The 23,991-nt window shown below is 43.0% G+C and overlaps 1 protein-coding gene across 1 annotated transcript in view; it reads left to right on the forward strand.

The window, feature by feature from the left end:
- The window catches only part of IKZF2 (IKAROS family zinc finger 2), a 55,186-nt gene extending 34,189 nt beyond the window's left edge, over positions 1-20,997 (forward strand). Inside the window, exons 4-8 of the mRNA XM_075284952.1 lie at positions 3,686-3,952; positions 9,759-9,926; positions 13,912-14,049; positions 15,945-16,088; positions 19,512-20,997. Coding sequence (XP_075141053.1) covers positions 3,686-3,952; positions 9,759-9,926; positions 13,912-14,049; positions 15,945-16,088; positions 19,512-20,236 — 1,442 coding nt within the window. The 3' untranslated portion in view covers positions 20,237-20,997. The remainder of the gene's footprint in view (positions 1-3,685; positions 3,953-9,758; positions 9,927-13,911; positions 14,050-15,944; positions 16,089-19,511) is intronic.
- The last annotated feature ends 2,994 nt before the right edge of the window (positions 20,998-23,991 follow it).

Raw genomic sequence — 23,991 nt, forward strand, 5'->3', positions numbered from 1 at the left:
ATTGAGGTGGAGCAATCTTCTGATATCTGACACACGGCTTTCCAGACGCCTTGTCTGTAGATTAGATGTATATACTTATCTGCCCAGACGTGATATGTATTCCTCTAAAGCATGAATTACAAAACTGAAGTTTGCAGCTTTTTTTTGAGGATTTATTGCTCTGTTACTCCTACTGGAAATCTACAAATAAACTAATAAATGAGTATTACTGTTCCTCCATTGCAAAGGGACGAGTACTGAATACCGTCGCATCGACTAGGGGCAATCCTTTGGCACCACTCGGTTGCCAGTTTTTGATGAATTTGTGGTAGGAATAACACAGGAACGACACAATGCAGAGTAAAGGATTTATTCGGGCGGGTTCACACCTGCGGCCCGGTCTCCGTTTTTAGGTTTCCGTCTTCTGCCCGAGAAACTGGACAGGATATGGAAACCGGTAGTCGCTTTTCAAACCCGTTCATTTGAATGGGTTTGCAAAGTGTCCGCCTGTGAGCGCCCGTGAGTGTTTTATGTTCTCCGCGGCAAAACTGTTTTTTTTTTTTTTTTTTTTAACCGGACTCAAAGTTGGACATGCAGGACTTTGTGTCCGGTTAAAAAAAAACTGTTTTGCTGCGGAGACCACAAAACGCTCACAGGTGCTCACGGGCGGACACTCTCTGCTGGGTTTCCTGTTGGCAGAAGACGGAAACCTAAGGCCGGGTTCACACGGAGTATTGTGGCTTATCACTTGGTACGTACATGCCGCGGGATCTTTTGCGGGCCGTATACGCTCCCATTGTTTTCAATGGGAGCCAGTACCGTACAAGCGGCGCTATTTTGCGGCTGTGATTTTGCGGCGGCCGCAAAATAGCGCCGCGTGTACGGTACCGGCTCCCATTGAAAATAATGCGAGCGTATACGGCCCGCAAAAGATCCCGCGGCGTGTACGTACCGAATGACGAGCCACAATACTCCGTGTGAACCCGACCTAACAGCAGAGACCGGGGCGCAGATGTGATCCCGCCCTCAAAGGAGTTTTATGGGGTACAAATATTGATATCCTATCCTAAGAATAGATAATCGTCCATCATCCGGCACCCCCAATTAGAAGAGCAGCTGATAAACAGAGAATGGAGCAGGAAGCAGACAGCGCTGTTCTCTGTGTAGTGGCTGAACTGAGTCACTGCAGCTTACGTCCCATTCATGCGAATGGAAAGTTGATCTGCAGTTACCTGGCACAGTCAATACACAGAGATGTCTGATTCTTGCTCCATTCTTTGTGTATCTGCTACTTAGAACAACCGATCGAGGAAAGGGGGGGGGGGGCGGATGCTTGATCACCCCCCCCCCCAATCTCCAATCCTTTTTCAATGACATGTACTTGGGATAGGCCATGAATATGTCCCATATCCCCATGATCGGGAGTTGTGACAAGTCCACTTTGTCCGTAAACCAGTTCCATCTTGTTCCTTTCTTCTAATAAGGGGGTGTCTGATCCTATGTCCTGTTATACAGGGCTGTAGTCCTACCAATGTTGCGCTCAGTTGCAGTATCATACATGTACCTGTACATTATTATTATACTGGTACAGTAGATTCTGTATAGCAGTGAGGAGATCCCTCTTGCAGCATTTATCCTCTATGGAGATCTGCTGTTCGCCGTTCCATCCCAGTGGGAGAGGATAGAGGCACACAACAAGCACTGACGGCAGGATCTATAAGTGGAAGGATGGAGATGTGCTAAGCCGGAGACTGGGGCTGCGTGAGGTCAGGCTCTGCTCCTTCCTGCGCTGCCAGAGACCCCGACTTGTGGCCTCCGACAGACACACCACAAGGACAGGGGCAAACAGCTTGCAGCAAACACCTGGCAGATGTTCTGTCCTCCTGGAGAAAAGCCAAAAAGCAACAAGATGCGAGCGTACGGAGAGAAGTTGGGAGGTAGAAGCAGTCAGAGCTGTGTTCTGGAGTTATCTTCATGCTCTTTTTTGCTTTCCCCTGATGTTGCAGCTTTGTTGTATTTGCGGTGAAGTCGTCTGAAAATATTGCATTAGTTTATTGTATGTTTTCATTTGTTTGTTACATAGCGGAGAGTCGTATAAAAGTAGTCTGTATGGATTTTGTGGAGATCTTTGTTTTTCATGTCGGTCTAAGGGTTGTCACTAGAGATGAGCGAGTAGTATTCCATCGAGTTGGTATTTGATCGAATACTACGGTATTCAAAATACTCATACATACAAGGCGTTTACCGCGTGGTATTCCACCGAGTACGAGTATTTCGAATACCGTAGTATTCGATCAAATACCTACTCGATGGAATACTACTCGCTCATCTCCAGTTGTCACCTCTGTCACCACCATGAATTAAAGACCTCAATGCCTTCACTGTCTTAGACCTTGGTTCTGCCTTCGCCATGGACGATACAATGAAGCAGGAAGGACAACCCTTAGCTCAAGCTACGGTTGTCCATAGATATCCAAGTATATGGTTGTACAGTTTCATTCTGCTCAGAGACGTTCCATGAAGCTCCTGGGCCCTAATACAAATCCTATTTACAGTTCCTAGGGCTATCACTGTTGTCTTCTAGTTTGGATACCGCAGGTTCGGGGGTGATAGTCACCTCAGACCCATTGGCTTCTGATATATATAATATATTAGGGGTTGTGATTGGTGAGGTTCAGGTGCTGAGACCCCTACCAATTTCTTAAATGAAAATACAGAACCTCTCAGCTCAGCACCAGGTGCCTTCAGTCCTCCTCTACGTATGGACTTTCTATGGGCCGGTACAAGACTCTCCGTACAAGAAGAGCAGATAAGAAGTGTAAAGGGGTGCAGGGCTTAGATGAGAATATACAGTATACCTCTTCATTTTAGTGATTGGTAAGAGTCTCAGCGCCCAGAAAACCGCAGTGTCGCGGTGATAGGCCTGAGCTTTTCTGAAAAGGTGGGTTCCTTTAAAAAATGACGTAAGAAAATGTACTGCATATTATCCATGTACATGAACATGGTGCAGTTGCTTAATAATCTGAGCACCAAGTCGTCCATCCTGATATAAGGTCTGCACATCACAAGTCTGCAAATCCTTCACATATACGGTTTTACTTACCTCTTCCGTTTATACAGTATCTGTTGATATGGTGCGGGGTCGCTTCTCATGGGGTAAGAGGTTGGAGGGCTCTTCAGAGTAACTGGAGGGAGCCCAAGTCACACAACCTCGTAATGTTCATTTCTGACTTATCTCTAGAAGATTTCCTTAAAATCATCCCATTTCTTGTAGCTATAGTAATAGCTTAAAAGGTTTTATATGTTTGGTATTCAGTTTTTAGGAAAGATGGGTGATATGTAAGTGACTGCAATTTCAGCATCAACACGGCATCTCACTCTACTTTCCCAGAATACTGATAGACCTATGTGCCTCGCTATACAATAACATGGACCAGAGGTCCAACTCCGATTCCTCCGCCTTGATATGGATGGGGCAGATCTGCCATGACTAACCTGGATTGCTATTCAGGACTCTGGAACAGGTGAAATATATAGGATATATATAGTCAACGTATAAATGTGCAGTAAGGGGATTGTATACCAAGTGCTGCATTATCTGTATATAGAATTGTGTGGAGGTGGCGTTTTAAGAAAATTATATGTATAGGAAAAACATGGTATAGTCTGCGTTGCAAGTAAAAACATTGCTTTCTTATATTTTTAGCAAATTCAGTGAAGTTGGAGATGCATAGTGATGAGGAGGGAGAGCGAAAGTCGCTCCGGCGAGACACCCCACTTCAGTCACGGGACGATGAGAGCGGACTTGAAGAGTCAGTGGCTGAGACCAATGGGATCTCTGATGGCCGCGTCAGCCAGGATATGTCTCTGGACGGCGGAATCCGGCTTCCGAATGGTAAACTGAAATGTGACGTCTGTGGCATGATTTGCATTGGCCCCAATGTGCTAATGGTCCATAAGAGGAGTCATACGGGTAAGCAGCTAGAAGCCAAACTGCCTGTAGAATCTGATATTAATATTACCTGATACTATTGCCTGTCATTGCTTACTCGTACTAGAATGGCTCCATAGGTGACCAAACGGCGAGGAGTGGAGGACGGAGTAGTCCTTTATGTTCTTTATGAAGTTCTTCCGCTACTCAGTAATATTCCTAATAACGGGATGATTGAAGTGCATTTACCCGATAAAAAGATTAGACATAAGTATGAAGTTTCTGGTTTCTGCGAGACATGGGTGACAACAAAATGACTTCCGGTTACGCTCCATCAGGGGTTATCCCTGGATTTCCTGAGCCCAGAATGGCAAATGGTGGTGATTTTTTATTTTGTTAATTTTTGATGATTTTTTTCTATGATATTTCAATGCATTCTGTCTACAGGGTGTTTAATAACATTTGTGGTTATAGCTGTATGTCAGTCTGAGTACTGTGCACCATGGGAGATGGACACGCTACATAGTACAGCAATGACGAGAGCTCCCGTATATATAACTTTAATAGCTATTCCTCCATATACACTTATATGATCAGTTCTGCCAGGCATGCATGTCTTTTCAATGGAGAGAATGGCCCACTGCCAACCCCTGGCAGTGGCTTACCTTCAGTTGTAGACTGCGTTTATGTCCATACAGTTGCTTATGGATCTATATGGACAGTTTATCTCTGTAGTCTTAGTCCTCAAGATCTAGACTATATCTGACAACCAAAGTTCATCTTACTATTCTATAGAGTTCTCTATGCTCAGTGGCCACTTTATTAGGAACACCGTTCCAGTCTTGACTTCTATTCACTCCTTTCTTTTATTCTCAGCACAAGATTCTTTTTTCCAAGCTGTTGGAGACCTCCAGTAGAGATTCTGGTCCTCGGTACGATGGCGTGTTGCGTTGCAGTAGATCTGTCGGCCGCTTGACTGACTTGTTCCACCGCATTCTACGTGTGCACTTATAGGTTTAGATCTATTGGCTTTGCAGGTCATTGGATTATACCGAAATTATTGTAATGCTTGGTCATGCAGTTGGATGCACGTAGCATGTGACCCGATGGTAGAGAATTGGTAGTCTGTGACCACCATTACTCCACCTTTAGCGAATGGTTGCATAGTTCAGTTTCGGCATGGCTGTGCCAATCCCTGGTGCTGTCTCCTTTTCTCGGATACTCGGAGGTGCTCTTCTGCATACCGCTGTATAACGTACGGATATTTGAGTGACTGTCGCCTGTCAACTTGAACTAATCTTAATCTGGCAATTTTCTCTCTCCTCTCTCATTATCAGGGCGTCTTTGCTCAGAAGACTGGTGCTCGCCTGTAGCTTTTGTTTTGCATGTCTTTCTTTGTAATCTGTAAAGACTGTTTTTAGACTGAACAATGACTGAACCTATTGACCGCGACTACTTGTTTCTATACATTGTATTCTGCCGTGTGATAATAATAAATAGGTGTATCTAATAAAGTGGCCATTGAACATGTGGTAGGTCAAGGGCTTTAACATCACATCTAATAATTGTCCATAGGGTTGAGCAAAACTTGTGACATTTGTCGTACAAAATCCAACATTGACTGTTCTTATAAAGCTAGACTGAAGCTCAAAAAAAAGTGACGTGACGGCAATTGGAAGACGGCTTGCATACGTAAGGCTGCACAAGTATTTTTGGTTGTCCCACATGCCTGAGACTCGTTGTTCTGTTACAGATGTCACCGTGTATCCCTAGCCCAAAGCCTAATTCCCATGGTCTCGTGTACCCTAATAATAACGTGATTCCAATTTGGGGCCTGCAGTTTTCTATTTAGAACAAAATTTGATTTATATAGATAAATGTAATGTAACTCCTGGCTACATTGAACTTTTACTTCCAGAGATTGTTGCTTTCTCTGCAGCTATATGAGACAATTTTGGGGTTCGTCCAGGATTTAAAACAAAATGGCTTCCAAGCAGGGAAGGTGATAAAATATCGAGAAACTTCTACTCCTCTGGTATATTCATTGCTGCTCCAGTGGTCTTGTTGGTCTTTGTCTTGCATTAATTTCATGCCCACTACCCACTGTAGCCAATGGCCTCATAGTCTGATGGCAACCACATTGCCATCACGGCTGAGGACTTTTACCAGGTGAGTAACTTTTTTCATTATATTATCACACACCCTTCTTTATGACCATCATAAGAAAAACTGGGAAATTCCTTTAGGCTATAAAGCACTGCGGGAAAAACCATGGCGGCAACTCATCGCGGTTCTTCCCGCGGCGCTTGGTCACTTGTAAAGATGGGATTCATTCAGCAAGATGAATATTACAGGTGACCCAGTGGACCATGACACTTGTTGAGACAGTATGTTCAATGGGACATGTTCCCTTTAAGTACCTACTACGTAATTTCATCAGAAAACTTCCACTTTATCTCCAGAGAACCGAACCCCTGTACACAAGACAGAAGAGGTAGTTATTTGAGGAAGTCGGCAGAGAAAGTAAAGTTGGCAAATTCAGAATTGATGATAGACTTCTTGCTTAACATTCTGCTGTGCTTAGAAAAGTTGGGGTGAAACTCATTACACCTCCTGTTCTCATTACTGGCGGTAATTCGGCTCAGGCGCGAGTGCTATATGACATGTCGGTTATAGACGTTAACGTTTTGGTTATTTATTATGTAATTAGCTTATTTGTCAGGTGAAAGAAATGACTTTACGCTGACAGAGCCCTTGAGAGATGCTCTGAAAAATAAGTTTCATACAGTGATATGAAGCGGTAGCGGCATGGGCACAGCACTCCAGCTGAACGAACATCATGGAAGACATAGCTCAGAAAGAGCGGGAGTGCACGTTGGGTATTACCTGTCATTGAGCTTTATATCTGGTAAAATTGTTATGCTAATCTTATATGTGCTTGCAATAGCTCAGGTAATATTACAATCTGATCCTTCAGGCATTCTTCAGTGGAGCAGCCAACCCAAAAATCCATCCTCCGAAAACCTCCGTCAAAGTAACTGACACCAGCTAAGCCATCAGCCGTATATTACCTTCCAGACACTCTAAGGCTAAGAAAAAGAAGTTTGTGTTGCAAAATAATAATCCATTATTGAGCACAAACTTCGTTATAATAAGATTTTCGTTCTCAAGAAGGATCACAATGCGCATGGACCGCCAAGAGTCCACCAAGTTAAACTGATGGTCTGGTCTGACGCCACTTTATGATATTAAAGCCTAACATCACCTCTACTCTGCATGTTGACAAGTATTACAATGTGGCGCCCCAAGATCTTTGCCGCCCTATATCTGTATTATTTTAATTTATTTTTTCTTCCAACCCTTCAGTGTCCTCCCAGCTTATGCATCAAAATGGCGCCATCTTGATACTTTCTGCTGTCCTCTGTGCTGCACAGAATAGGGACCACCTTGCTACTTCTTGTTGCCTTCTGTGGTGCACAGAATAGATGCCATCTTGCTACTTCCACTTGTCTTCCATTTTTGTTGCACAGAATCCATCTTGCTCATTCCTCTTCTCCATCCATGGTGCACAGAATAGTGGCCATCTTGCTACTTCCTTTTGTCCTTTTTGTTACACAAATAGGGATTATCTTGCTCCTTCCTGTTTTCTTCTCTTTGCTCAGAATAACTACCATCGACCACAGATTCAGGGTCTGTTACATAAATAGATGGCAGGGTGACCAATACAGCAAAACCATTGTCCGCTTGGGAAAAAGGGACCGGCAGATGTTGTAGTGAGCAAGAGCAATATGTTACAATTATTTTACGTTACATAGCAGATGCTTTATGCAAATATTTCTGCCTCAATCCACATGCAGTCCTATTGTATTGTGAGATCACACATGACCTATCCAGTCGATATATTCCTTAATAGTCAGATGGATGAGAATCTTAGCGATCCAGAGAATGCTCCCATACAGAGTAGCGGATATGCCATAAAAGCCATTCGTTTGGAAGCCCCTTTAAAACTTTCTCTTCTGATCGCACCTACTATAAAAATCCTCCTAAGGTGCAATTCTTATATAATTAGTAGAGATGAGCGAACAGTAAAATGTTCGAGGTTCCATATTCGTTTCAAGTAGCCCCTCAATATTCGACTACTCGAATCCAATATCGAACCCTGTTATAGTCTATGGGGGGAAAATGCTCGTTTCAGGGGTAGGCAACGTTCGATCAAATTATACTTACCAAGTCCATGAGTGAGGGTCGGGCTGGATCCTCCGAGAAGTCTTCTCCGTGCTGAGTCCCTGCGGCATCTTCCAGCTCTGAATTCACTCTGCTAGGCATCGGGCCTGGGCAGAGCCGACTGCGCATGTCCACACTACAAGCGGATATGCACAGTCGGCTCTGCCCAGGCCCGATGCCTGGCAGAGTGAATCAAGAGCCAGAAGATGCCACGGAGAAGCTGCACGGAGAAGACTTCTAAAGGTAGGAGAAGAACCAGCATTGATTGGCCGACTGTATAGCATTCGGCCAATCAATGCTGGTTCTGCATCGAACTTTTACATTCGAATAGCGAGTGGTACTCGATCGAGTACGAGTATTTTGAATACCATAGTATTCGATTGAATAACTACTCGCTCATCTCTAATAATTAGGTAACATGTTTCCCTGTAATATCAGGAATAAAGTCACCCCAATATGTAGCTTCACCTAAAGGAACAGTCCGTGCAAATTCCTAGAACATGGGCGAATGTCGCAGGACTTTAGAGATGAGCCTAGAATCTTTCTTTAAAAAATATTTTATAGGTTAGTTTTATTTTTTTAGTATTGTGTATAAGGGTCACCTCCGCACCAAATTTAGGAATGGGCAGAAATGTAAATTAATTCAATGATTATCGGTTGTACTCCTAGAAATGGGCTATCCATTCAACCATATATGGCGGCAAAAACCAGTAAATGCAACTACATTTATACCTGTTACATTTCTTTTATGGTTTATTCTTTAGTATGTACCTTTGCATTCGGTAACATATGTATATAGACATGGTAATGTGTATTTGGGGACACTGTATCATGTTTAACCGAAGTGCCGTATTACTGGTAGCGCCTAATACAAGTCGTGTAACTTGCTTGGCTTATAGGCAATTTTATATTGAAATTTGATATTATTATTTATATTATTATTTAAATATTTTATATTTAAATTTCTATATTATTACACGTATCTGGAGTAATGTACCCTATACTATAAATCCTAAGAAGACAACAACCACAACAGTAACATATCAATATATATATATATATATATATATATATATATATATATATATATATATATATTTGTAAATTTGCAAGCATAGTGCTTGGGTTCTGAGTCCCATCTTCTGCAGTCTTTGTATTCAGTTGCAATGCTTCTAAGCTTTACATGTCTTGTATTGTATTTCTTATAAGGGTTCTAGCGCTATACTATTCAGAAACGTGACATCTTTTACCATTTCCTTAGCTGATGGCAGTCACTTTGCGGAGGAATAAATCTATCCCACCCAGATGGGACTTATATATGGGGTCTCCAATGCCGATTTGCTACTTGTTGTTTTATTTTTTAATCCTTTTTGCAATGTTATTCTGACTGTTCTGGTCTGTATACAGTTTTTATGGTTGGAGTACACGATGCCGCCGCTCTGCTCTTTATTGGAGAGCGATATAGATTATACAGTTACATGGCATCACCATATTGCCGTACAGAACATACTCTCAGAAAAAAGATATTTAAGTACAGAAATGTCACCTGTCAGTAGTTATATACGACCGTCCATCCTGGATCTCGTTGGTTTATTACAATGGCATTGATTTTGTTTCTGTCTAGGGGAGCGCCCATTCCACTGCAACCAATGTGGAGCATCATTTACTCAAAAGGGCAACCTATTGCGCCACATTAAGCTGCACTCTGGGGAAAAACCCTTTAAGTGTCCATTTTGTAGCTATGCGTGCCGACGGAGAGACGCACTCACAGGCCATCTTAGGACGCACTCTGGTAAGTTTTCATTTCTATTTATAAATGGGTTTTCAGGCTAAATATATGTTTTACCTATCCATCACCCAGTGTCCCTATTGATAAGCTGATATACAGAGAATGGCGCCGGAAGAAGACAGCTCTGTTCTCTGTGTAGCTGCCTGCTTCCTGACCCATTTTCTGGGTATCTGCTGCAAAGATCGGCTGATCATTGGTGGAGCGCATGTCAGACCCCAACCAATCCTCAGGACTAGAGATGAGCGAACACTGTTCGGATCAGCCGATCCGAACAGCACGCTCCCATAGAAATGAATGGAAGCACCTGGCATGCAGACTTTGCCGGTGGCCGGCCGCTTATCCCCCGCGTGCCGGCCGCTTCCATTCATTTCTATGGGAGCGTGCTGTGAGCGTGCTGTTCGGAACGGCTGTTCCGAACAGTGTTCGCTCATCTCTACTCAGGACAGATCGTCTGTATTTTCAGACCCTTTTAATGTATAATCTACTATAGTTCTTCCATCATACGTTAAAAACTTAATTAGTTTTAAAATTTTTAGTGAAAGGGGATCATGTGTAAACCAGTACAAGGTTCATCAGAAGTTAAAGGATTTATCCATGAGATAATAAGATATTACTAATATTTAAGCAGAACCCCCCCAGAGCCCAGGGGAGGCCAAAGTAGTCTGCAGGGGGTATGGCCAGTCCCTTGGGAAGTTTTACCCACCATTACAAAAGAGGAGTGTGCTGTTTGTCTATAACCAATATGTTAGCCATAGATCTCAGCCAGTTCCGGGAACGCACTAGTAAGCTTTATTCCCTGGATAACCTTTACTGTATTGTTCTTATGGTCACAAATGTGCACTATAGAATTCTAGATCCTCTGAATCTTTTTGCTTTGTCACGATCCCCTCCGTTGCCACCACATTTTATGTTTCTGTAGTTTACGCTTTGCTAGAAGGTGGAGGTGTGGTGCTGACTGGAAGCAAGTTATTTTGACTGGATTTTCCAGTGTATTGAGGTATAACTGCCTTCCATACTCATTACTCATCAAGGAAGCTCAGGAGCAAAATTCACGTCTTCCCCAGAACATGCTCTTTCAGCGCTTTGTGATTAAAAAAAATAAGAGTGGGTGAGAGCCAAATGTTGTGTAAGAGTTCAGGAGTAACCCGAGTGTTTAAGTATTGGCAGCAGAGAAGGCAGGGAGGACTCATCCCTATGGCAGCTGTCGGACACCAAAATTTTCGCTTGCACAGGCTGGCCACTATTGCGAGGATTCACCACTTTTTTCTTGTTACACATATCAAGTGTTACTGTTATGGGATGGTTGGGATGGTGTCTATGAGCTCAGGGTTTCTCCTGCCATTTTCTCCTCTTTCCTGAACTTCCTGGTTTTCAGCTCAGGACAGCCGCGTACTTCCAGAATGAGCTGTGCACTTGGAAATTGCACATTCTCTCTGGATTTACATACACCGATACCGGGCAAGAGATCGGACACTGTTCTATCCCTTATCGGGGCTCAGAAATTGAGAGCACTTTCCAGAGAGGGAAAAAGTAAAACCTATATAGGTGGCCGGGAACAGGAATTAAGCTATTAGCCCATGTACCAGAGCAAGGTAATTGAGGTGGTCTAAAACTTGGGCAACAAGCTGTTAACGCTAAGGCGGAATATACGCAATGTATAACAAAGGAAGCAAGATAGGTGAAGCAATGTATTAAGTAAAACATTACAGTTAGCTTAAGATACAAGGTTAAAGGGTTTGTGCCATTAAGGACACTGATCCACTGTCTACAAGATTGATGGAGGTCTGACCGATTGGACCCCCAGTGATCAGGAGAACAGGGCACCAAGAGTTCTCCTAAAGTCTCCTTGTGAACAGAACACCAGTGCGCATGCGCACCTTTCATTGCTTTTGGCCTGTAGGCGCTATCTGATTCCTTCAGCCAAGAAATGGATATCAATCCACCCAGCTCCCCCTACTCTATAAAGAATAACTCTAGGCCCCCATCACCCAGTGTATGCCTGAAGAGTGTCCTTGTGGCATACACTGGTTCGGTATGCGTCAAAAAAATATGGTATTGTTTTATCATATAGAGGAATACCGTAAAGAAGAGCATTATGCAGTCTAATTTTTTTAGAATAGGCTTCAGTGGGTGATGTAGGCCTCGGTGTTTATATGGTGGCATACATTAAAGACTCATGAAATAAGATGTGAACAGAGGCTAACCGCATTGTAGCATGTCTTGCTCGGACAAGGAATAGGTTCCCTTCTGTGATTCTTATACCTAGATGTTTCCCAGCGACCATTTTGTTCTCAGTATAACAAATACATAAGACTTTTAGGAGGGAACCTTGCTGAAATGCGCACATTTCAGACTAACATCGTATCTCGCAGCCCTTTCACCCAGTGAAAACGAGTAAAAAGCTGTATTTGAGCAACATCCCTGAGGGATTAAAACCCAACAGAGAGGAAAAAAAAATCCTGTCTGAGAGGGAGTGTTTGTCCAGCAGCATTCCTGGAGCGATCTGGGGATTCCACACCCTGCAATCTGACTACAGATTTCACTACGGTTCACATGTAACCTGCCCTCTGACTCAGATCTGTAACCGTAAAGACCCGGGGCACCCCAAAAGCTTGGAGACTGTCAGTAGTCTCAGCAGAGCCTCTATGTCCGTCTGTATACGAGCTTCACTAATATGTCTACTTGTATGGCAGAAATACATTTAGCATAAAATAACAAATATGGCTCTTACCTTACCTTGTCCTCCATCTCTGCTTGTCCTTGTACTTTTTATGGTTCATTATTGTGTAGGTATTTCAATGTACAATAGTACATACAGGGAGCCCCTAAAATCATGTGGCTCTGTATCCCATTATGTATCCATTTTATTGTGCAATACAACATTTGCCCCTGTGGTAGTTTGCACAGAAATCCCTCAGAGCCACAGCCGGGATATGGGATCTCAGGGACTTACTGTGGCTGGTGGTTTCTTCATGGTAGACCTGGGGTTTGCAACAGTAGGTCACGTGATTGGAACAAGCCCCTAGCCATGGGTCGCTCTGCCTCCCTCCTCCTCTCCTATATTCCCAGGTACTTACCTGTGCTATAAGAGTCTACCAGGCCCCATCCATGAGTTGCTCTGTCTCCTTCCTCCTCTCCTATATTCCCAGGTATTTACCTGTGCTATAAGGGTCTACCAGCCCCCAGCCTTAGGTCGCTCTGCCCCCTTCCTCCTCTCCCATATTCCCAGGTATTCACCTGTGCTATAAGAGTCCACCAGCCCCTTGTAGTACAGCTATCTATGAAAACGGGAGAGAGGACAGAACTACCCGGGGGAGGGGGGGGGGGGGGTCTGGCTTCAATCAGCTAAACGTGTTTTTATTTCTCCAGATAACCCTGTTTACAATCCCTTGGTAAGAGTCAGGAGGCCACCATATACATTTGATGGTAGGACAGTCCACTGAAATTGATGTTTTTGGTTGGCTATTATTAAGTTATGCGTATGGCCAACTTAAAGGGGTTTCCAGGCTGCAAAACAGTGTGAATATGAAGGATAGGTGTTATAATATCAAATAAGTGTTTCTTCTCCTGTTCCTCCACTTACAATTCTGTGGGACCCCCACAATCCTTCTTCACAATGGTGACAGGTTATCCTGATGTGTCCGCCGTAGTCAGAGATTGTCTGTCTGTTGCAGTCACATTTTATGGCCAAAATCACAAAGCTTTCCAGAGAACAATGTATATAAATACTGTATGTGACACGATACAAAGTAACAGCCTAAATCATGAAACAAACGAAAACCTCAAAAATCTGCATCTGCAACAGAGTTTTTATATGTTTTTATGTACAAAAATGGCATTATTTATGTGAAGATATCCAGAATAATCATAGCGTGAGAGGTGATGGATGCCGGACTATTACTTGCGCGGCTGAAGTGTTTCTGCAAAATACTATTCTGCTTCAACCTAAAGCGGGAATTTATTAACCTGTTTTCCCATCACTTTGCAGTAGGCAAACCTCACAAGTGCAACTATTGTGGCCGGAGCTACAAGCAGCGCAGCTCCCTGGAAGAACATAAAGAACGCTGTCACAATTACCTGCAAAATGTGGGGATGGAGAGAGGCCAAGGAACAGGGTCTCATGGTGGTAAGTAGCCAAGTGTTCATACCTGGGTACTTGTATGTATCGGTGCACCTATAAAGGCAACTGTTTATATAGAACAAACAATTAGTTTTAAAGGGGTCTGCCTTTTTTTCCAAAAACAGTGCCACTGTTGCCCACAGGCTATGTCTGGTATTGCAGCACAGCCTCTTTCCAGTTATGGCTTAGTTGGCAGCCATCTTACACTTTTCAGTGCCCAGGTACAGCTTTCCAGTTTTGTATTACTGTTAGGCTGGGTTCACACGGAGTATTTTGGCACGTAATGTGGTACATAGACGCCGCGGGAGCTTGAAAACAATGGGAGCGTATACGGCCCGCAAAAGCTCCCGCGGCGTCTACGTACCACATTACGTGCCAAAATACTCTGTGTGAACCCGGCCTTATAGTATGGTGTGTATGTTGTAAAAAAAAAAAAAAAATTGCAGTAGAAAATATATGCTGAATAAGTCCCTAAGCACTGATATTGGGGACAGTGGCTGCCTATAGGGCATAGGTATTGGTGGATCTATAGACTGGCCACTTATAGAGATCAGCAAGTAATATACGATCGAGTAGGTATTCGATCAAATACTTCGATATTCGAAATACTCGTACTCTGTCGAATACAACGCCATAAACACAGTAAAAATTCACACTATAAATATACACTGTATACGTTTTTTTTCAATGCCTAGTTCCTGTCCCACCTCCCCTGCATAGTTATTGGTGTAAAAAACCGCCAGGGAAGGTGGGAGGGGAATCATTTTTTTTTTACGCATGGTATTCAACCGAGTACGAGTATTTCGAATATCTACTCGATCGAATATCTACTTGCTCATCTCTAGCCACTTACCATATCCAGGACCAAGTCCATACGGCCAGTAAAGAAAGGCACGTAATATAAATTTCATGACATGTATAATACAGACTTCTCCAAGTGTACTGGAGTTCCAGTACAAAAATCCAAAAATCCTTCATTCCTGTTTAGTTTCCAGTGAGGACCCCTTTAAAAAATACAACAAAAGTGATAAAATATGGTAATTCACAGTTTGACTATAATCTAGCAAATTAAAGCCCACGTATATGGAGTTTATATAGTGAACTGGAGCACAACGGATCGGCTGAGGGGCTGCTGCGGGGACCTCCGATTCCCTGCATTCGCCCTTTACCTGCAACAGTTCTTAGCCTGTTTATGGGCTGCATAAATCACAATAAAATACGACTTTGTCCACCTTCCTAATGTTCCTGTTGGCAGTGAGATTAACAGTCTCTTAAAAGGGTCTATAGGATAAGGGACATCTGACCCTAGAGGTGTCCTGGAGCCCCCTGAGTGAATGGAGTGACCATAGCCCCATTCATATTTATAGGACCCTGTGTTTAGCAATCTTTCGGTCCTATATAAATGAAAGGAGAGGTGGTCACACATGGGCATTACCACTCCATACAAGGGTATCGGGGAATCCTTTCCTATTGCTATATGGGAATCATAGCTGTAAGACCCCCTGTGGATACAGAATACCTCTAACGTTTCTAGTCGGAAAACCCCTTTAACAGTACGTACCCCATAGCTACATAGGACACGTTCACCTCTACTGGTTGGATTACAGGGCATGACTGGTTGGATTACAGACCTACCTACTGTATTTTTGTGTAGCTTATGTAATATTGAAAGTTTTTGTCTACTATCCTAAAGGGTCTTGATGGTTCTGACCTGTAAACTCCATCATCTCCTATACGCAGAGTTCTAGTAGACTGAAGGATCGGACAGTGTTGTCCATATTACTAATGGTTATGACAGGTCTCTTTTACACAGATAGTAGCTTCATTGATCGATAGCGGTGTCTTGCTTGGATGTGGCGTGCTGGCTAGTGATTCTCATGTGACATTTTGGTTCCATGTAGCATCTCCTATGGAGGAGTGTAAGAATCCAGAGATCCTGATGGAAAGCAACATGTCTCTGATGCCCTTTGAAAGACCAGCTGTTATAGAGAGACTTGCCAGCAACATGGGGAAGCGTAAGAGCTCCACCCCACAGAAGTTTGTGGGTAAGCATCTGCTTTCTTTTACTTAGTCTGTAATGTATATCACAGCATACTATGTGCAGCTGTAGTGTTCGTAACAATGTCCCAGTTAACCAATATAGTCGATGACTTGTATTCTTAGTTTTTTCCTATATGGCATAGAAGTCGGATAACTCATGACATCAGCCTATAGAAAAGTCCCAACCGAGATATCAAAATGTTGTTTATTAGCAAATTAGAAGTTACTGTAATTGCTAACATTTGATAACTTATATTGCTTTTACTTGCATAGATATTGGCGATTTTCTATTTTGTTGCCTTGGCCTTTTTTGCAATGTGCAGCCATATTGGTGATGAGCTAAGCACTTTCTAGACAAAGCTGTCACTTAGGCTGGCCATACACAAAATACCTGTCACCTGAATGATTATTTGTCCAAGAGATGTCTCTTCTTGTGTTGTGAATGGGGAGCAGGTTAAAAAAAAATGGCCCCCAACACTTCTGATGGCATCTTATCATCCCGAGAACAAAATCATTGATTGTTTCGAAATCTGACTGCCTGATCGGTCAGCTGCCTTCGGATGGCGGTTATCTAATGTGTATGGCCAGCTCTTTATTACACCTGGTATATGGTTGTATAGAGAATTAGACAATGTGAAGTAGGCAGATCAGTAGCTCATAGTGCTGGTCAAAACCCCTTTTTCCTCTGCATGGTATTGGGTTGTCTTTGCTCACCTGGACCAGGGTTTTTTGGGGGGGGGTTTTCCACTGGTATTGGGACTTTTTTTTTTTAAATACTTGTCTTAGACCAAGTTCCAGTCAAGCTATAGCATTACTACAAGGTGTCCAAACATTGCTCAGCAGATTGGTCATCATGACAAGGAACAGTGGAAAGGGGGCAACACGGTGGCTCAGTGGTTAGCACTGCAGCCTTGCAGTCCTGGAGTCCTGGGTTCGAATCCAGCCAGGAACAAGACCTGCAAGGAGTTTGTATGTTCTCCTCGTGTTTGCGTGGATTTCCTCCCATTCTACAAAGACATACTGATAGGAAAATAAATGTACATTGTGATCCTTATATGGGGCTCACAATCTACATAAAAAAAAGGGGACAGTGGAAAGCAAACCACCTGTCCGAATGGAGCAGAGAGTTGCCTTTAAAGGGATTCTACCATTAAAATCATATTTTTTTCTCGTTGACACGTAGGAATAGCCTTAAGAAAGGCTATTCTTCTCCTACCTTTAGATGTCTTCTCCACGCCGCCGTTCCGTAGAAATCCTGGTTCTCGTCGGTATGCAAATGAGTTATCTCGCAGCACTGGGGGCGGGCCTAGCGCTCAAACAGCACTGAGGGGCGTCCCCAATACTTCGATAGAACTCTCCAGTGACGCCTCCATCTTCTTCAGGAACGGCCTCTTCACGAGTCTTCTTCCGGCGCTGCCGGTCAAGCACAGGCCACAATAAAATGGGCGCTTACTTTCTGTGTAAGCGGCCATTTTTCTTGTGGCCAAGGGCATGTTCAGTCGGCTTTGTCCGAGGCCTAGAAGTTTGACCGCCAGCGCCGGAAGAAGACGTGTAAAGAGCGTGGGGAGTTCTCTCACAGCATTGGGGATGCCCCCATTGCTGTTTGAGCGCTGGGGCCCGCCCCCAGTGCTGAAAGAGAACTCATTTGCATACCAACGAAAACCGGAATTTCTACCGAACGGCGGCGTGGAGTAGACCTCTAAAGGTAGGAGAAGAATAGCCTTTCTTAAGGCTATTCCTACGTGTCAATGAGAAAAAAATAGATTTTAATGGTAGAATCCCTTTAACCGCACTGTACCATGCAGTGGAAAAAGGGCTTAAAGGGGATGGCTGGGAACGTTTATTTATGGCCTATTCTTAGGATAGGCCATAAATATCTAATCCGTGGGGGAGCCTTAAATAAAACTAAAAACTAAAATAAATTGCCGGCCTTGAATCTGATAACTTGCAATGGAAAAAGTTTAGTTAAAGGAATTAGCAACTGCTTACCTAATGCATCAAAAGTCGTGTCAAACTTGGCTACATAGAACGTAGTAACTTACTATTAGCTTCAAAATTTTCCAACACAAATGGGCCAAGTTTCCAGCATTATTCAGCCATCATTATTTATGTCAATGAGACTGTTCTCTTCTTACAGAGATTTGGTATTGGTATTATTTCCCCTTAAGATCTCTAGAATGAGAATATTCTGTCTTCGTAAACCACTGTTTCCTATGAAAGGAAATGACATCCATTCTAAGCACGTCCAAAACATGAAAATAGAGCTTGACATGATATGACGGGAAAGTCCCTGTGTGCAAAATTTACATGGTACATGCACATCCCTTAGCATATTGTTAACCATGCATTGCCTCATATTTGGTTTTATCAAGTAACGTATAAGCGCCTATAGATAGCTGGTGTCAGACTGGAAGAATTTGTCTACTTTTTTCCCAGGAACCATGCTACATCTGTCCATGAGTTGTGTGTAATATAGGAGGTCAGGCTCCCTGCAATATCACACACAATCTATGTGGCTTTCAGAAAAATGTGGCAATCCTTTTTATATCCTGACATCCCCTTTAATGCGGACTGCTTATTGACACTGGTATCCCATTGTGAACCAGTTTCGAGGATAAGTTTTGGGAGAATTTAGTTGCCTGTTGAAGACGATGGCCATCCATAGAACTCAGCAGATGTCTTGCAATTCCCAGTTCTTCTTGCAGGAGCATTGTGGGAATGTAGGCATTTAGATACTGGGGTGTACCATGGAGGGCAGAAGCATCAAGCGTGTTGGATTTCCACATATCTAGCAATTTGTCCCTGTAGTAGATAATCTGATGTCAGAGGTGTTTGGCAGTAACTTTTTATTTCGGTTTGGCTAGCTCTACATTCATGAACGTTGTAGATCTTTTTATTCCAGCTTCATGCCTCAGACTTTAGACCAGGACAGATGGCTAGAACTCTGCGTGTTGGAGTTTATATGTTCATTTGGAGAGACAGGTTTGAGACGTTAAAGGGGATGTTCAATGGGAGGAAATTTTTGGTAAGTGACTCAGAGTGGGTTGATGTAAGGGAAAGGCATACCCACATTGCCAGTTTTTCAAAGGAGCCATCGGCTTGACAGACATTTTCTGATGGAATGAAGAAGTAGAGACTAGTGGGATGTTGGAGCAGGAAAGTTGAGGATCCTTGAGGTTCTTATTACTCTGAACCACTTGGCAGGTATTTTACCCTTATTGAACAACCCCTTTAATAAGAAAAATCCCTTTGCTTGAATGAAGTTGTTTCATTCTATCCACCAACAAGACCTAAACAGTAATAGAGTCATCTTGGGTACATTGGGTTTAGCATGACAAGATATGGTGTACATATGATTTTTTTAAGCCTTACAGTAGACTGTTCACCATTTACCCATTATGATTGTAAATCCTTGTCTGTCTTTGTAGGTGAAAAGCTTATGCGATTCGGTTATCCAGATTTGCCCTTTGACATGAATATGGCCTACGAGAAGGAAGCAGAATTGATACAGTCCCAGATGATGGACCAGGCCATTAACAACGCAATTACCTACTTGGGTGCAGATGCCCTGCGGCCCTTGATTCATCACTCCACTGGCACCATGTCTGAAGTAGCTCCTGTTATCAGTTCAGTTTACTCTCAGGTCTACCATCCAAGCAGGGTGGAGAGGCCAACCAGCAGGGAAACCGCAGACAGCACTGATAATAATATGGACGGCCCAATCTCCCTTATAAGACCAAAGAGTCACCTTCAAGAGAGAGAGGCTTCCCCAAGCAACAGTTGCCTGGACACCACCGATTCTGAAAGCAGCCATGATGATCGACAGTCCTACCAAGGGAACCATGCCTTAAACCCTAAGAGAAAGCAGAGTCCAGTATATAACAAGGACGATGGCAAAGCTATAGATGCCACCAAGGCAGGTTTGGGCACTTCCAAAGATGTCTATAAAGTATATAATAGTGAAGGGGAGCAAATCAAAGCCTTCAAATGTGAGCACTGCCGTGTGCTTTTTCTAGATCATGTCATGTATACGATCCACATGGGCTGTCACGGTTATCGGGACCCACTTGAATGTAACATTTGTGGTCACAGGAGTCAGGACCGCTATGAATTCTCCTCACACATAGTACGTGGAGAGCACCCGTTCCAATAGCTCAGAACTGGAGAGGGGCTTCTATGAAGTAGAACTGCACATGAAGAATACTGCACTTACTCACCCACTTTCCTCCAGACTTTAGTTAGCCTCAAATAATTTTAAGTTACATCTATTTTTAAGCATATGTAATATCCTTTCTCCATGAAACATTACTGTCCACAATTCTCGTGAAATAATATAAGGAGCAACTACCAATGTTTGGTATTACCTATGGGACTTATGCGTTGCTGAGCTTTCTTGTTGTGATCTATGAAATAGACATGTACTACTGAATCCTCAAAACTGATCTCCTGGTTGAGGTCAGACATCTTAAAACATATCCATAGATAAGATGTAGCTTATACAAAGCTACCCTACCATTTGCTTACATTAAGGGATGGTTGTTGGAAACTTGGAAAGCCTTCATTGTTTCCTACGTTAGTTCTCTTCTGATAACCAACCAGTCGTGTGTCTGATGTTTATTTAGCTCGCCTGAACTAAGCAGCCAGGCCATCCTTGGACCAGTGTTTTAACATTTAATATGTTAGGACTGTGTGATTTATGGCAGAGAATCTTCAACTGAGCCTTGTAAAGGTCTACAAATGTGGTATCTGTAAACCTGCAGGTATGGTGTCTGTAAAGGCCTACGGATATGGTGTCTGTAAAGGCCTACGGATATGGTGTCTGTAAAGGCCTACACATATGGTGTCTGTAAAGGCCTACACATATGGTGTCTGTAAAGGCCTACAGATATGGTGTCTGTAAAGGCCTACACATATGCTGTCTGTAAAGGCTACAGTTATGGTGTCTTGTAAAGGTCTACAGATATGGTGTCTTGTAAAGGCCTACAGATATGGTGTCTTGTAAAGGCCTACAGATATGGTGTCTTGTAAAGGCCTACAGATATGGTGTCTGTAGAGGCCTACAGATATGGTGTCTGTAGAGGCCTACAGATATGGTGTCTGTAGAGGCCTACAGATATGGTGTCTTGTAAAGGCCTACAGATATGGTGTCTTGTAAAGGCCTACAGATATGGTGTCTGTAGAGGCCTACAGATATGGTGTCTGTAAAGGTCTACAGATGTGGAGTCTGTAAAAGTTTACTTCAAATGTCCACTTTATAGTTTTGTACTTTTATCTTCGTTGTACACAATTTTTAACCTGCAATTTGTGTATGTAGTTACAATGTTCAGATGAATCCTTACTTTGGTTAGGCACTTTCACTTTGTGACCTGTTGGTGAAGCTTAGGATAGGTTCCTATTGTTAAAAATAGCAGCACTGAAAACACACATTCCAACTCTCCCAGACCTTAGAGGGGGTGACCTCCTGGTGTCGTGGAAGAGTGGACAAATCTCCAGAGCCATCGGGCTCTGTGTCACATTACATATAATATGAGCTCTTAATATGCTGGTCACATCTACAAAAGAGGGCATGGCCAAAACGATAGATTGCCCATGTCACAAATGGGACATGTCCATAACAAAAGGGGTAACCTTGCCTGGAAAAATTGGTCAATGGATGTCAATCAATATACCATAATCTCTTGTCTATGATTTCACTTCAATATATTATCATCAAAGGGAAATCCCATGATCAAAATTCATATGGACCCTCGAGGATCTTGATAATCTTCAATAATACTTAGCTTTAAGCAGCTTAATCAATGACTATCAGTATCTGAAGGCCGACAAATAATATGCATACATACTTTTCCTCTCTAATAGACCGCCATCATGGTGTGCACCAATAAAACTAAACCATTTTGGTATTTGACCAAATACCTGTTAAGTATTCTTCCTGATACACCAATAAACATGAATGGTCAGGGGGGATGGGGTATAAAATGCCCTATCCTTCATTTCCATGTACATCCCCCATGCACAACAAATGTGGATGGACCCATCAAAATTAGTAGATTCAGGTTACGTAAATAATAATTTTGCCGATTCTTCCCCTAGTTTTACTTGAAGGGTAATGGAACTGGTTTATTAGATGTAGGAATTCCAGCTATAAAAGTTGCGGTAAAGTCCCTGTAAACCCTAGGTTATTCCTGTGGACGTCACCTTCTTATCTCCTGTGAATGGTGTGAAAGATTATGGCCATAAGTTCTTGAGTTGCTCTCGGGCACTTTTAGGTTGTTTTTGTTTTTTTTCCAGTGTCTGACATTGGACTGTCCCAAACTTTTTGTGTAAAATGCGGATTAGCCTGATGAAGGTGGAGTAATAAAACCTTAAAGGGTATGTCCAGCATTCTGACAGTATCTGTCCCTTTAAGGGCAGAAGCCTGATAGATATTAAAACCTACAAACAAAAAGATTCAGTCTTTTTGAAAATATCTTGTTGGAGACCATTATTTTTTATAAGGGTGGGGGTCAAACAGAAGGTTTCCCAATGGTTTGGCAATTAACTTGTGAAGTTCTAATGAATAGAATTAACATAATTTCATTGCAATATTTTAGTAGATTTTAAGCAATTCTATTTTTTTCGTAGGTGTGAGGTTTTCTAGCATATTCCCCTTTAACATTAAAGGGATAGAATATACAAAATGCACATGAACATTTCTTCATACAGTACCGTGTATTGTGAAACAAGTTGGCCAGTAATTTGGGAAATGTTTTTCGAGGCCTCTATTCACATGATCCTTGGTTGGACCACTGACAACAGACACGTATACCCTATCCTGTGGGGATGTGAGTTGTTTGTGCAGAATTCCATTTAGTAAACTAGTACAATATGCTATGGCAAGGTTCACATCGGCGCCTGGATTCCGTTTGGGGTTTCTGTCGACGAATCCACTTGAAAAATTTGCAGAGAAAAGTCCTCTCCGCTTATTTCCGTTCTTCGGGTCCCCAATCGGAGCCATACAATGGAAAACCAAATGCAGGTGTGAACCTTGCGTAAGCGACACACATCATTTGATCACTGTGCTCTTGACCAATTTGGCATTTTTTTATTTTTAAAAAATTTATCGACTTGTTTAAAACCTATGATTTAATAGCGGGTAAATTAGCCCTTGTTCTCCAAGTGGGTGGTAACCTTGTATCTCCTCTGAGACAAGTTGTATTTAAAAAAAAAAAAAAGCCAAATTGATCAGGGGCAGGGCAGCAATCATAACCTATGTCATTTAGCATTTCACACTTGGTGATGGTCCCCTTTTAAAAGGATCCTATCATTAAGAAAGGCTATTCGTCTCCTACCTTTAGATGTCTTCTCTGCACCGCCGTTCCGTAGAAATACCAGTTTTTGCCGGTATGCAAACGAGTTCTCTTGCAGCCCTAGGGGCGGGCCCCAGCATTCAAACAGCACTGGGGGCGTCTCCAATGCTGCCAGAGAACTCTCCAGCGCTGCCTCCATCTTCTTCAGGAACATCATCTTCCTGTGTCTTCTACCGTCGCAGGCTTTGAAACTTGTAGGCCTTGGGCAGAGCCTACTGCGCATGCCCGCGGCCACAAGAAAAATGGCCGCTTACACAATAAGTAAGTGGCCATTTTCTTGTGGCCTGTGGGCATGCAAAGACTGCTCTGCCTGAGGCCCAAGGCCTACAAGTTTCAAAGCCTGCATCGGAAGAAGACACTGGAAGATGACGTTCCTGAAGAAGATGGAGGCGGCGCTGGAAGGTTCTCTGGCAGCATTGGGGACGCCCCCAGTGCTGCAAGAGAACTCATTTGCATACCGGCGAAAACTGATATTTCTCCGGGACGGCGACGTGGAGAAGATATCTAAAGGTCGTTGACGAATAGCTTTTAAGGCTATTCCGACGTGTTAGGGATAAAA

This window comes from Leptodactylus fuscus, chromosome 8 (assembly GCF_031893055.1).
Source record: "Leptodactylus fuscus isolate aLepFus1 chromosome 8, aLepFus1.hap2, whole genome shotgun sequence".
Classification (NCBI taxonomy): domain Eukaryota; kingdom Metazoa; phylum Chordata; class Amphibia; order Anura; family Leptodactylidae; genus Leptodactylus; species Leptodactylus fuscus.